This window comes from Periplaneta americana, chromosome 11, assembly GCF_040183065.1.
Source record: "Periplaneta americana isolate PAMFEO1 chromosome 11, P.americana_PAMFEO1_priV1, whole genome shotgun sequence".
NCBI classification, from domain to species: domain Eukaryota; kingdom Metazoa; phylum Arthropoda; class Insecta; order Blattodea; family Blattidae; genus Periplaneta; species Periplaneta americana.
Window position 1 is genome coordinate 144,987,095 of NC_091127.1, and position 15,797 is coordinate 145,002,891.

The 15,797-nt window shown below is 32.1% G+C and overlaps 1 protein-coding gene across 13 annotated transcripts in view; it reads right to left on the reverse strand.

Annotated features, from left to right (window-relative positions):
* Positions 1-803: 803 nt before the first annotated feature.
* The window catches only part of LOC138709419 (lactosylceramide 4-alpha-galactosyltransferase-like), a 227,267-nt gene continuing 212,273 nt past the window's right edge, over positions 804-15,797 (reverse strand). For 7 of the 13 annotated variants that reach the window (XM_069840160.1, XM_069840159.1, XM_069840164.1 and 4 more), the window contains 2 exons: positions 10,266-10,344; positions 804-2,037 (listed from right to left, as the gene is read on the reverse strand). In XM_069840160.1, the coding sequence (XP_069696261.1) occupies positions 1,041-2,033 (993 nt within the window). In that variant the 5' untranslated portion in view covers positions 2,034-2,037; positions 10,266-10,344 and the 3' untranslated portion in view covers positions 804-1,040. The other 6 variants (XM_069840169.1, XM_069840166.1, XM_069840170.1 and 3 more) reach the window with 4 other exon arrangements.

Genomic DNA, 15,797 nt, shown 5'->3' on the forward strand with positions numbered 1-15,797 from the left:
GGCAACGGACATTTTTTCCGAATAGGTGCCCACTTATATTGAAAACATAAATATACTGTTTTCGCTGTAAGAAAAATCCTAATGTAAACATACGCACATTGCTGTCATACTCGTGATTGGCCCCCAGTCGAAACACTCACATGACGCAGGAAAATATAGTTCGTATTTGGAAACCATAATTTTGTACTATTTCAAAATAAAAAATTGAATTCTAGTTGTTAAATACGATGAAACATATAACTTCACTTATATGTAAAACGCTATGTAAAAGAAAAGCTACTTTTATATTTTGTTATGTACTATGAACGCGGATGAATACCAACAGTAATAGCGAGGTAGTCTGTTCTTGTAACAAACTGGCGTCACTTGAGCTCGTAGTTGTTCACGTAAGCACATGATACTGTAGTATGGCTCCAGCATTCTCAACTGTCCATTTTGAAGACATAAGACTTAAAAATAATTTAATTATAGTAATTATAAAATAAATATTTCCTAAGCAAACGAATGCATAGTAGTGAGGTTAGGCCTGGTTGAAGAGTAATGGGAAATGTTTAACATGAAACAGAATGTACAACAGTAGGTGTGAACACGTACTGAGAATCTATGGTGCCAAACAGCGGCCAATGAAGCCTCACTTCAGTCACGTGCTATTGTTTACATTAGGATTTTTCTTACAGCGAAAAGATTATACATACATATATTTTTCCTTGGGTGCATGAGATGGCATATAGCGTATCAAACAAGACTATTCCTTTAATGTTGATTTGTCTGAAATGGTAACCACCTGCAATATTCTTCAATGCTATCAGAAGAAAATCAAGCATTCATTCAATTATTAAATTACACAATAAATCAACATTTAATAATTACATTCAATTATGGTTGACAGTGTAACTGTGTATAGTGAACAATAAATACTATACACATGACTAGACACAATTAACTAATCACTGTAGTTCTTCAAAGTTCATATGTTTTACACTTTACAAGTACGTGAAATATAATACTGGAGTTGAACACCGACAAAACATTCCGTTTGTTCAATCGAAGTATACGTCCCTCGCCATTTCTCCAAATGTTTTCGGATAATCTTGAATATTGTTTTCGTGTAGAGTTGGCCACCAAATAAAGTTCCAGAAGTGGTCTCGATAATAGCGATGCCTGATCAGCAAATGTATTGCATAGTATTTACGCCATTCCTTCCACCCTTCAACCCGATAGAGCTGATCGGCGAGATCGTGAACTCCAAACAAGGTCTTCACTCTGTGCACTAGGTCAGGTCTGAACCAGAGAATCTCCTTTGTGGGTTTTTCACCTGCATTAAAATACCATCTATTAGGATAATATTGTCTGTAAGTTTCAAGCCAAAGGCGCAAAAACCTAGCGTCTTTGTGCGCTACAAGCACTTGAGTTCCCAAATACTGTCCTTCAGGCCAGCCTAAAACCATCTCAAACTTACGAAATTCGTCCAAGTTTCTCACCACGAAGGAATCATTATCCAAGAATATTCCTCCATATTTCATAAGAATTAATATTCGTAAAACATCACTTGCATGCCACCGATGATATTTTGAACTAAATTTCTGGCCAAATATTTCATCTGGCAAGGTCACTTTATTGATTTCGATATTTAAATCGGGCGTTCCTTTCAGTTTTTCCCAGTTATAACCCTCAAATTTTTCTACGTCAGTATGAAAATATATCTTATCTGGACGGTGATTCTTAAATGCTGCCAATACACAAACAGTGTCTACAAAACTTGGTTCAGTAATACCGAGGAACAAGAAATGGACGATGTTTGGAACGATGTATTCTCCATCTTCTGAACCTGTTTCATTGTTGAAGCCCTGAAAAGCACTGTTCGCAACTGTGTTAAACAGTTCTTGTCTGTATGGAAGAACGCCATAATCAATTTCCGACGATCGTAACAGGAGAAAAAGAGAAATTATGACTACAACGAGGACTATAAGGCGAGGCACGTTGATCAGGCGGTGCACCTTCCACTGCAACACGGATGCCATACCACTCCTCATCCGCCTGAAACAGAGAGCAAATACGTTGGCTGTTAGTGTAACGTTCAGGGTGAGTTATCATGAAATTTATACATCTTACAATGTAGCAAAACAGGAAGTATGTGAAGAAGATTTTTTTAAGATTATTTTTTTTTAATTTTACAAAAGATTACAAAGATTTTATTGCAAGCAAAAATTACATACAATAACAAATATTTTACAAATTTTATTGTAATACTCGTATATGAATATTCTTCAAAATTCGTAATTGATTAACAATCTCATAATATAATAGCCTACACATTACAATTTATTGTATAAATAGAATGTAACTAGATCACACCCAAAAAGCAAGATGCTTGAGGTTGTAACTGTGTCAGATTTAATTTCTTGGGTTTTCAGCTACTAACAGGTTGCATTCCGAGAGTTATTTCGCTCGAGGCCTGGAAGAGTAACCTACCTGTTTATTTTAGTTGGTTATTTAATGACACTATATCAGCTACGAGGTTATTTCGACGGGCCAGTTAAAAAGAAAAACAATTCAAAATTTAAAGTTTTGAGGAAACTACATTTTAAAGCTCCATATTGCGGTGAAAATCCAATTAACATACTCTAATTTGAAACTTATAGTATATGTAAAACATAATTACCAGACTTTTCAGCAATTTCAATGATCCTTGGATTTTCACAGCAATATTAAGCTTTAAAATGCAGATTTTTCAAAACTTTAAATTTTGAGTTGTTTTCCTTTTGAACTGGCCCGTCGATTTAACGTCGATGGAATTGGTGATAGCGAGATGAGACCGAGTATTTGCCATGGGATTATCAGCCATTCGCCTTATAGTTGTGAAAAATCTCGTAAGAAAACAAATTAGGTAATCAGCCAGAGTTATCCTTCTTCCGAAAGATCCAGCAAGGTGAGTTTATAAAACATACGTGTACTTCATGAAAATAACAAATAAACCTGTATTTAATATTTAAATAATGGACGGAATGTGTTAATTTTAAAAAAATAACACGATAAAGAAAGTATAATACATTTTTTCGTCTGCTAGGGAAGGAATCTGTGATGAAGCGATAGTAGCGTTCCTAATGGCTAGCAACTAGCAATGGATGCATATTCCCTACGTATTGAGCTTCGTGGCTGTACTAGACTGTGCTATTACCTATTGTATTGAAGTAATGACGAAATTATGACGTAGCTGTGTAACAGTTATACTGTTATACACGACGTATGTAATGATTATTTGTAAGGAATTTACACACGACTTATAAACGGGCTATTCTTTGTGTAAGTATAAGATAGTTAAACGTCTGTATAAGAGTTTTTATTGATAAGAACATTAGAGTGTATAATGTAGATTCATAATAAATCTAGTATCCGAATATGAATAAAAATAACAGACTCAGGTGTGTATGTAATGTATTAACTTAAACCTTTAACAGAATTCAAGCTTTCTATTTTCATAATTCGAATACTACAACAATTCAAGAGTTGCAATCTATAAAATTATAGTAAATAACTGAATACGTCGTGGCAGATTAATAATACAAATTAGAGATGGTGGATTTTTAGCAAATTTCGCACTTCAAAAATCAAATTTAGTACCGGTATCTTAAAGCACTTTTAATTTTATCAGTAGAATTAGAATTTTGTAACATTTGGGATGGAAATTTTTTATGGAAAGTTTGGTGACAGAACTTCAATGCCATTAATGTGTTAGCGGCGCTTTTTCTAGATTTTCAAGTTAAAATTCTTGAAAATAATAAAACAGCTAAGAAACAATATAAAATTACAGTGAAATTGTGAACATTATTAAGAACCATGCCAAAAGATTATGGTGTGATTTTATCCCGATCAATTTTTTACTTAATCACTTAGTTTTTGAGAAATATTATGTCTTAGATTGAAAAATGTAAAAAAATTCATACCCTGGAAACTGCATTTAAATGTAACTACGTGACGGTCAGGTTAGCATACGGCCTATTAAAATAATTGACTCGATTTTTCAGAATCCCCGTAAGTCAAATTTTAATAAAATTGAGTTTATTGCTAATTCCTGTTCTATAGGGATAGATATACTATTTTGTATAAAAATAGCACAATTAAAACGGTGTTTCTGTTTGACATGTGCGCTTGAAAATTAGGTTTCGTGGAGAAGGCCCATAAGTCAGTGACAAGGCTGACACAGAATGAACAAAATTATAGCCTAAGCTGTTGTCTCTCGTAAATTAATTATTTTGTTTCTGAATTTTGGATGTGTTAGAATAATGTTGTTGTCTTTTTTGTAATGTATTATTGTATTAGATTATTTCATGCAGAACTTTATTATTTATGTCCTTAGTAACATTTCATACAGGTTAGAGTAAAATTTATTCACTTGAAGCAAAAATTATGAAGATGTATTTATTTATTTATTTATTTACTTATTTATTTATTTTGCTAGTAATTTTAACATAAAATACAATATAAACAGAAAAACTTTAGCTCGCCTTTGAAAGATTAGCTCGGTTTGTTAAATCTTTACCAGATTTTGAGCAACCCCATAAGTCAAACATTTTCAAACATGAATATTGAGTCATATTCTATTTTTAAAATATTCTTCTGCATACAAAAATATTCATTATGTTTTTACCAACAATTTCGATTTCAAATGTTCTAATTCTTAACCCTTTCCGCTCGAATGATTCCATTTGGAATCACTAACATTTCTGTAATCTCTGACTCATATGATTTGCCCGATGATTTCATTTGGTATCCTCAGAAATAGTTTCGTTCTTTACCGACAGAGTACAGCACCTGCCAGTTCCTTGGCCAGCTGTTATTAGGAAGAGGATTGCTTGGCTTTTTTGTTTCTCCACGGTCTCTATGACCTTGTGCACCCATAATTGTCAGAAACGGTTAATTCATGCATTTATTTTAAATAGTTTTTTGTGTTTCCCCAAAATTTTGTATTTCATGGCTTGGGTTTCTAAAAAAATCGATTCAATTAATATTTAGGTCACCTATAATTCGAATAATGAAATGAAAGAGCGCAAACATTGTTCATAAACCAAATTATTTTTGGTGGTAAAATTGAAAAAAGATAAAATAGTGTCTACCCTTCACTGCACCCTGAAAATAATTACGCATACCTTTGCATTTGCATCGTCCAAATATTTATTTCAGTCAGGTGCAAGTGTTCTTGAAACCGATAGTACTTAAGAATACATGATTTGTTTACATATAAAACTGTTGTGTCAAGGAATCTTCGAGTTTCTTGGTCTTCGTCACTGAACTTTACTGTTGACAGCCTTAGCTTGCATTCTCTAAATATAATAACAAACGATAATGAATAAGTAAAATACATTTGGTCTAACTTAGCCAATGGGATTTATGCAAAAGAATGAGGTATCTGAAAGAAGTATCATGTGACAATTTTGTAGAAAAAGTGCTTGTGTGGCTGATCCCATCGAGGTATTTTTCTCTGCAACTCACATTTTTCCCCCCCACAGTATTAAATTGTAACAAAACTAACATAATTCAATTTAAATCCTGTCCAAATTCAACCTCGCAAATTTCTAGCCCAATAATTAACAATAGATCCCTATTAGAAACAACAACAACAACAACCAAATTTCTTGGCTTAAAAATCGATAATGTGTTAAATTGGAAAAATCATATTAAAGAATTACCCCCAAACTAAATTCAGCTTGTTTTGCTATTAGATCTATGCAAAAGATAGTAAATATCAATACCTTAAAACAATATACTTTGCATACTTCCACTCGGTAATGAGTTTTGGAATAATATTCTGGGGAAATTCCACAGATAGTAACAGTATATTCCTATTACAAAAAAGAGTAATTAGAATAATAGTAGGTGCCAAATCTAGGGAATCTTGTAGGACTATTTAAAAAAGAACTACAAATAATGCCCATGGCTTGTCAATATATCCTTTCATTAATAATCTTCCTCTTAAGTAATTGTGAAAACTTTGTAACTAATTCAACAGTTCATAGCATAAATACACGTCAAAAAAATTACTTTCATACTCCATCGGCAAGTCTATCATGCTATCAAAAAGGAGTGCGTTATATGGCAGTAAAAATTTTTAATAGCCTCCCTATCGATATAAAAAATGAAACTCAAAACATAAGATTATTTAGGGCCAAATTAAATAAGTACCTAATTTCTAACGCCTTCTATTCTGTAGGTGAATTCATGACATACAATAATGTTTCATGAAATTGATACTAAAACTATGTGTTGTACTAGTAGACTATATTGTAAATCTCTTCTGTATATATTTCACCTAGACTGTGACTATAAATTAAGACTTTATAATAGTACTAGCCGTACCCGTGCGCTCCGCTGTACCCGTTAGAAATAAATATAAAGTAATTACATAATTAAAATAGGACGTTTGATCCAGCGAACATTCGTGTTTGATAGAAGGATAAATCGTTTAATATGTTACTTAATTTAAATTGTATTTAAATAATTAAAATGCGATCATTTTGGTCCAGAAAGCACTCATTTGGTGCAATGACAATTCCTTTAACATGTTTCTTAATTGTTATTACATGCAACCATAGTTTAATGAACATTGACATCATTTAGATTTAATGTGTATACTTTATTTTACTTGCTATATGTTTCCATTGAATTATGGTAATAAACTTAATTTTAACCCTTGTTGTTTTCTACGTATTCAGTAAATGGTGCTTGGCCCACTATGGTTCTGAACCCTTCAAATATATTATATTATGTTATATTATATTATATTATATTATATTATATTATATTATATTATATTATATTATATTATATTATATTATATTATATTATATTATATTATATTATATTATATTATACTGCATTATTATATCAGAAGTTACTGTAATAGCATTATAGTATTATGTCCATCTAGAGAAACTACACTTTCCAATGGTGAAATAATAATTAATTATACAAATCGGTTAATTTAGCTTCCGATATTACTTCATAAAAACACAGAAACATTCTCTGTAGGCTATCTTTCATAGCTTTCGATTGTTGTTGTCCAAGGCCCCTTATAGACCAAGTCATTTGTTTTTTATTTCGTTACACGGCCTTAGATGGCAGTTATTTTAATTTCAAAACTCATTTATCTCATTAAATATCAGTCCTATCAAAATTTTTCAAAGAATAAAACTTATCGAAATGAGTTTTAAAGAAACTTTTGTTATGTAACATTTTTCACAGAAATCAATAATACGAGAGATATTTCGATTTATTTAATTCAGGTCCCCTTATAACCCCCCTTTTAAATAATATATTTTGAATGCCATATAGCCTAAAATCTAAGTTACAACGAACTTAATTTATATTACAATTTTCATCGATATCCGTTCAGCTATTATCGCATGAAAAGTAACAAACATACAGACAGACAGAGAGACATACAAACAAAAATTTCAAAAAAGCGATTTTCGGTTTCAGGGTGGCTAATTATATATGTTAGGACCAATTATTTTTGGAAAATCGAAAATTACCAGAAAATTTTCGGCTACAGATTTATTATTAGTATAGATTAAGTTTTTTTACTTGTTCCATATTCTGGCTGTGAAGCAATGTATGAATATCACGGAATGTTAATAAATACAATACAATACAATTACTTCATTATCATGACTGAATACTGTCTGTACCCGATTAAAAGAGAATTAAATTAATAAGTACAACAAATTTATAATGTAATCATTTTAATATTATGTATAGTAAATTTGAACGAATTTATTTTCTCATTACAAGAAGTGTCAAACAAAACATTGTGATATTGCAGAAGCGTATTAACAATTTTGATTAAACACAGTTTTACCCAACATAATAACAAAATATTAAGCAAATAATTATCGTTAGTATAGCGCCACTCCTTATACTAGCACATATTACAACTTCTAAATTAATATTAATTTCTTTAACCTCTATCCAATCATGCGTTTTATAGAACATACTAATCCCTCCCGGCCAACGCCCTCTCTTCCCTTACAATGGTTGGTAAACTGTACCTTATCACTAGCTCTCATCCATGTTTCAGTCATACACATAATGTAAAAAATCCTCACTACATTTACAGTCAGACCTAATGCTTAATGGGGGAAAGGATGACTACATAAATTTTTGTACCAAAGATAGTACAGCGAGTCTGGCGTGGCTAAGATTTGAGGCATGGAAGGGTTATAAAATTGTCATCGAATGAGGAGACCGCAATCTATCCATTATGTGTGGAAAAGGATACATGGAACACATCTTAGCCCACTGTGAAGAAACAGAATATCTCCGGAGAAAATATCTACTAAATTTTGCACTAGAAAATCGGTAACGTGCGTAATCAGTAAATAAAAAAATAAAATAAGATGTAATATTCATCTGTGGGTTTATAAAATAACATTTAGTTGACTCTATTTTGCAGGAAAAAAAATAAAATCAATAATTTATCGATATAAGCTGTATAGGTTATTCTTACTGCAAGAACGTTTCTGTGTTTGTGTAAGCAGCCCAGAATATAATCAAAGGTGTAAACATTAATAAGTCGAAACTTTACAAAAATAAGATTTCAAAATCGGCGAATTTCAAGTATCTGGAATGTAAAATTCTCATATGGAAAGAATAGAGACGCATATTTTTAATTTCGATAGTTTCAAAACATAATAAGTTATACAGAAAAGTTAAAAGGATTTTTTGAGAACAAGACAAGAGAAAATAAAAATATTAAGTTAATAACTTACTTACTGGCTTTTAAGGAACCCGGAGGTTCATTGCCGCCCGCCATTGGTCCCTATCCTGAGCAAGATTAATCCAGTCTCCATCATCACATCCCACCTCCCTCAAATTCATTTTAATATTATCATCCCATCTACGTGTCGGCCTCCCTAAAGATCTTTTTCCCTCCGGCCTCCCAACTAACACTCTATATGCATTTCGGGATTCGCCCATACGTGCTACATGCCCTGGCCATCTCAAACGTCTGGATTTAATGTTCCTAATTATGTCAGGTGAAGAATACAATGCGTGCAGTTCTGTGTTGTGTAACTTTCCCCATTCTCCTATAACTTCATCCCTCTTAGCCGCAAATATTTTTCTAAGCACCTTATTCTCAAACACCCTAACCTATGTTCCTCTCTCAAAGCGAGAGTCCAAGTTTCACAACTATAAAGAACAACCGGTAATATAATTGTTTTATAAATTCTAACTTTCAGATTTTTTTGACAGCAGAATGGATGATAAAAGCTTCTCAACCGAATAAAAACAGGCATTTCCCATATTTATTCTGTGTTTAATTTCCTTCTGAGTATCATTTATATTTGTTACTGTTGCTCCCAGGTATTTGAATTTTTCCACCTCTTCAAAGGCTAAATTTCCAATTTTTATATTTCGATTTCGTACAATATTCTCGTCACGAGACATAATCATATAGTTTGTCTTTTCGGGATTTACTTTTAAACCTATCTCTTTACTTGTTTCAAGCAAAATTCTCGTAATTTTCCTAATCGTTTGTGGATTTTCTCCTAACAAAGTTAATAATAATAATAATAATAATAATAATAATAATAATAATAATAATAATAATAATAATAATAATAGTTTTTTTTCCATCCTACTTGGCTCAGAAACAAAATCGATGGTCCTCGAGGGTAAAAGTAGAAATTGAAGTAGGCCTAATAGGAGTGCGATTTTTTAGATGACTTGTAGCCTAGACGTATGAAACGTAGAATGTATAATAAACATAGGCAGGCCTAGAACAAAATGGAGATAACAAGACGTTGGTTTCTGAGAAAAAGGTGTTTTTCTTCTAACAAGACTGAATCCTCAAAATGTTATAATTTTTAATAAGTTGTTTCTTTTTAAGCGTATTTCATTTTCCAATTCTAAATTTATACGCATACATTATGTATATTATATACGCCTTTTTCTCAGAAGTAACATTTTTTACTTAATGAGTTTTGCTTGTAAACCTACGAAGTTGCAGTATCGAAGCGGATCTAACACCTGAATTCTTGAAGATGATTTTATAAAACTAATGAATAGAACACCTATGAAAGAGAAACTATAGTGATAAACTTACCTCTGCATTAAAACTGAAGTACACATCACGAGTTTCGTTCGAATTTCATGATAAGTAATTGATAATACGTTATCAATTATGTGACGTGACACTTACGTAACATTATATTTTACACTCATGAAATACAAGTAGAATGTTTTGTGTTTTACACTGTGTAATGTACCTGAATAATCCAGTCCGAAAGAAAAACGAGAAGACAGTAACTCTCAAGATCCCGGCTCCATATTGGGTTGGACTGATCACTGGAAAAAAATGAAATCATTGTAAACGTGTGAAAGATAGATAACGCTGGTTAGATAACGCAAACGATATGGTGTATGAATTCAGGAGATATAGAAGTGGCAACGTGAAACTTAACTCTGGTGAAAGGAAAAAGTATTTGGTACTCTCAGTTATTCATTATGATTAGATATATATTCAATTACGAAATACATCAGTCTGTTTTATTATTAATGCTTGATTTCTATACATAATTACGATGAGATTTATGAAGATGGTAATAAAATAAACTAATGAATTATAATAAACCGTATCAGAGGTCATCTGATATCACAACTGTGTGATACATGTAGCTTCAGAATTAACTGTACAAACTTGACAACTTTTAGCAGTGGATTTTCTTTAGCATTACTCCTCATACTCATCTCTTTCACAATAGCCCTGCCAAGACTCTGGAATTCGTTACCTGCTAGCATCAGGGACTGTCGAAATAAAATTGAATTCAAACGCAAACTTACTAGGCACTTGGTCAGTAATTGAGAATCGTTCAGACATGGTTTCTTGTAAATAGTTCTCTATTCTCCATTCACTAAAAAGATTGTATCATTATCCATCTAAATTAAAACAGACGCTGGTACAGACACTCATTCTACCTCACTTCGATTATTGCGACGTTTTGTTCAGTGATCTCAGGATTGATTCCGCTCAGAAACTACAGCGTGTTCATAACGCGTGCGTCCGCTTCATTTGTAATGTTCGATACTATGATCATATCTCACCTTCTTTCAAGAAGTTATCATGGCTTAGGTTACATGAGAGGAGAAATCTGCACTCACTTTTTCTCTTATATCGAATTATGCACTCTTCATCCCCCTATTATTTATTCGCTCGATTTCATACTCTCTCTCGCTATCATAATATTAATACTCGAGCACAACGCGATAACACGCTAGAAATTCCACTTCACGCATCGTCTCTGTATTCCTCATCCTTCACTGTTGCTACCTCTCGTCACTGGAACTCTCTGCCGCCTGAAGTCAAGGGCTGCCGAACATTGAATTCTTTCAAATCCAAGTTAGAAAATTATCTTATGACGAGTTGCCAAACTAACTTACTATTATGACAAGTGTTGTATTGCATGTTTCCACGTATTCACATTTTTTTTATGTTCTAATGATATTCAACTTATTTTATATTTTTGTTTTCATATTTTCCGATAATGTTATATCTCTAATGTGATAAGTTGAGCTATATATAATCTTAATTTTCCTTATTGTGTGTACTTAGAAATATTGTATTCACTGTATACTTTGTACTGCACTATTTTATTACTACTATTAGTATTATTATTATTATCATTATTACTATTCTTCTTTATTATTATTATTATTATTATTATGAATAATTGTCTTTTTTTTGTATGCCTCATTTATTTTGACCTGCTGTTCACATATTATTATGCTTTTTTCTTTCTTTCTGTATGTTATATATTATGTCTGATTTCTTCTTATTTGTTGTTTATTTTTTATTATTATTATTATCTTATTCAGTTTTGTGTGTAAAATTGTAAATTTGTTAATTTGTAGTGTTTTTGCAACGCAGTCTTTACTCCTGGTTAAGTGTTAGAGAAGGCCGTATGGCCTTAACTCTGCCAGGTTAAATAAATCATTATTATTATTATTATTATTATTATTATTATTATTATTATTATTATTATTAATCTATCACAAAATATTTCAATATCCGGTAATTTCATCACTATAGAATTTTGTTATTATAGGTTTAATTTGTAATTCAGTAAATACAAAAATATTCTTTGTTCTTAACTTTTATGATAAAAAGTCTAGCTTTCATTAATCAGGTAAACTTTTACTTTAATTTTTATTGTAATTGTAATTGTAAATTTAATATTAATTGTAATTTTATTCTTCATATTATAGTTGTAATCCCCTGGTAGAGGGGCAGAGAAGGCCTGACGGCCTTATCTCTACCAGGTTAAATAAATAAATACTAATACTAATACATTTTCCACTATTTAGATCTTCGTTATTGTAAATGTATTAGTGTAATGATGATTCCATCGTTAATGTTATTAGCATAGCTATAGTATCAATGCATCGGTAACATTATCGTAATTATTAGGTTCTAAAAATCTGTTTTAGGTGCCTAAAATAAGTTCCTTCAGTAACTCATTTAGGTTTTACGAAACATAAAATAGCTTCAAAAGTAGGCTATAGAAGAAAATACTACAGATATTAAAAAAATTAGTACACTGACGTTCAAAGATATCTGACATAAGACTTTGTGATCGTGTAAGCGAACTTTCTAACCACGGGATAGGACAACCAAAGACATAACAAACTGATAAACTTTGAAATAATTCCGCTAGTTCTCAATAGGTGACACCATTATTGTGGCGATTAAAACAAGTGTCGGGGAAAGCGATGATGTTCGAGTATAGTATGCAGAAATTATTATTCTCATAATTGACAATATCAACTCAGTGTTGTTTTACAATCAGAACAGAGGTATGAAATATTGAATTCTATAATGCGGGTATTTTATGTACGTTTGGCAACAATGACTATTATCTTCGCCATCTATTCGTAGAAGTAATAACTAGAAGCCATACTTACACCAACAAATTATCGATCACTCTATCGATTAGTAGGGTCAGGTATCTTTGAACGCCAGTGTACAATGTTAACAAATTACAAATTTATTGACAAAGGCAAATAAACCAATATTAGACCTATACATAGAGTTGTAAACTGAAAGAAGTAGTACTTGAGTGTCCAAACTGTGTTTCTATAAAAGATTTAACTTTGTAAAAGGTACAAATACTGTATATGTATACACCGAAATGTATTTAAAACTCCACAAAAATTGTTTTATCTGTTCAAACCATAGTTGACTTCGCAATATAAATTACTAAAACCCTCTCTAAGTGTTCTAGAGAAAAAGTTTGGCGCTTGTCATTGAAAATCAGTTTATAAGCAATGATGAAGAATGACGTCATTCTTATTATTGTAATATAAGGCTGTAATTTATATATAAGTTATAAGTGTCATTATTTTAACTGATGATTGTTCATGTCATAAGAAAAAATGTCCTCATAATTTTTTTCCTAATTGCAATATTTAATTAATTATTAAAGTTTACAATATTAGGCGTTTGGCAACGTTGCTGGATGGGGAAGAGGGAGTTTACAAGTACACAGTACAGCTCAAGCGGATACAGACATACCGGTATAAAACAGATGCTCTCTTCTAATGCAACGGGGGACCGTTGTTTACATAAAACAAACAGCAAATACAAACTTTCAATCCCATTAATAGAACTTTATGATAAATTTTCATTTTATTTAACAATATTGACAATATTGGTCCATTTTTTATTGTACGTCTAAAAAATAAGCAATAATGGTTTACTACACAACACCACACGAACTTTTTATTAAATGCAACATTTTAATCTCTCCCGCTACCATAAAGCAGTACCGTCATTTTCCATAACTATGGTCCTGGAACACAACTATGGTCCATTCAAATTTTGTCTGTTATCCATGGTAATAAAGGGGGTAGGTAGGCTGAACGGTTAAACGAAAAAATAGGATAATCCGTATCATAAAATATTTTCGTAAATTTAGTGAATATTGCTTATACTTACGTAATTTCCTCCATAGTCTTGTATTTAACACGCTAGGTAGTGGATCATAAATTCACTAATTTAACTTTGGAAAGTTCTTGGCCAAGGAAACTCTTGTAATAGCTGTCTGTGGTAAGACAGGAATAGTGGAGACCTCGTGTTGTAGATTTACATACATTATAAAATTTATCTTCGATTTTTATTAAATTGCACACAGTTGTGACTCCAATTTCGTATTCTCATTCTCATTCTCCAAACCACTCAGTTATTTGCACTTTTTATCCTTAGAATAACACGATTTATTTTGATACTCCAAGAAGACATTTAAATACAGCAGCGGATTCTCAGGGGAGGCAAGGGAGGCCGAGCCTCCCCTAATATTTTACCAGAATACAATATGGCAGTAATAATTTCAGCTGAATTAAGATCACCGACAAGTTACAGCAAATGACGAACATTTTTCCTTTTATATTAATTTTACTATTCACTACGACTAAGATGTAAGTTACGCAAAGTCGACCACATTCAGTTGGTGATGGTCGCTCGCTATACTGTAGATAGTAAAAATAATTAGTACTGAAAAATAACAGATAGCGCTGTAACCTGTATAGTCGATATCTAGCAGCCTGCAGTTTCTATGCGAGAGGGGGAGAGAGGAGTCGGCTACATGACGCTACTCCCCGGTAACCATGATAACAGCAGTTCAACCAATAAGATAGCTGGTTAGAAGAGTGTTTAAACTTGACTAGAACGCGCGGAGGGAGCCGATTTGGAGACGTCCTACCCACCGCTGACAACTGTACTGCCGGTTTCGGCTGTTTTGGGAAGCTCTCTCTCTTTCTCTCTTCTTGGTTTTAGAAAATTGAGTCACGTGTTGTTAGTTTTCTCTCCCTGCGTAAAAGTTTTCATTTATGTTGTTAGATTTTCTCTTGTTTGCGTGTGTTCTTGTTATTTTATTCTGTTGTGTTACGAGATGTATTTACTTCTACAGTATTTTAAATACATCGACAAATTCAGATTTGTCTATAGCTTCTTCTAGTAGCAGTTATTCAGTATGTTGTGACCTATTTGATCGGTTTGCGAAGAAAGAGGATCGTCGAGTTAATTTGCTGTAAAATTATACTAGGCCTATGTAATAGTAATGAGCAAGCCCCGGATTCTTAGGTTCGAATCAATTTTGTTGCTATCTCGTTACCGGTACTCTCGAAATATTGCTTTTCTTGTTCGTTTTATGTAGCAAAGAGTAACATTCTTAAATGTAATATGACCTAAAAAGACCTAATTCGTAGGTTAGGACTTAGTGTCCCAAAGACTAGCAATCTTTACCAAGCCGTTGTAATATATTAACAGTATGTTGTTTATTTTTATTTTTCCCCCGTAAAATCATATAAATTCCTAAACATAAGATTTAAAATCCTAAAACATAAATTGGAAAACCTAATTTTAATTTCTTAAAATCTATCAATTCTGCGCTTGGTAATGAGGTACGTTACAGGCCTTATATTTTTATATTCTCATTATTCACGTTTTGGCCTCCTCAACTTTCAAACCCACCGTCCGCTACTGTTAATGTAGAAGTTATATAGTACGACAACAGACAACACAAACAATTGACCATACTGTGTAAAGGTAAAGTCTTGTAACAGCCTTCTCTAGAAAAAAATAAAATGCTAATAATGTACAATACTTTATATATTTCTGTAGCACAAAAAAAAAACGAGAAAGACAGTAGAATAATCCGTCAATCGGTTAATAGGGAGACGGATAATTGGGGTTCTACTGTATATTAATTTCTTGATTCTATAACATCTTTCCCTTCATTACTAAA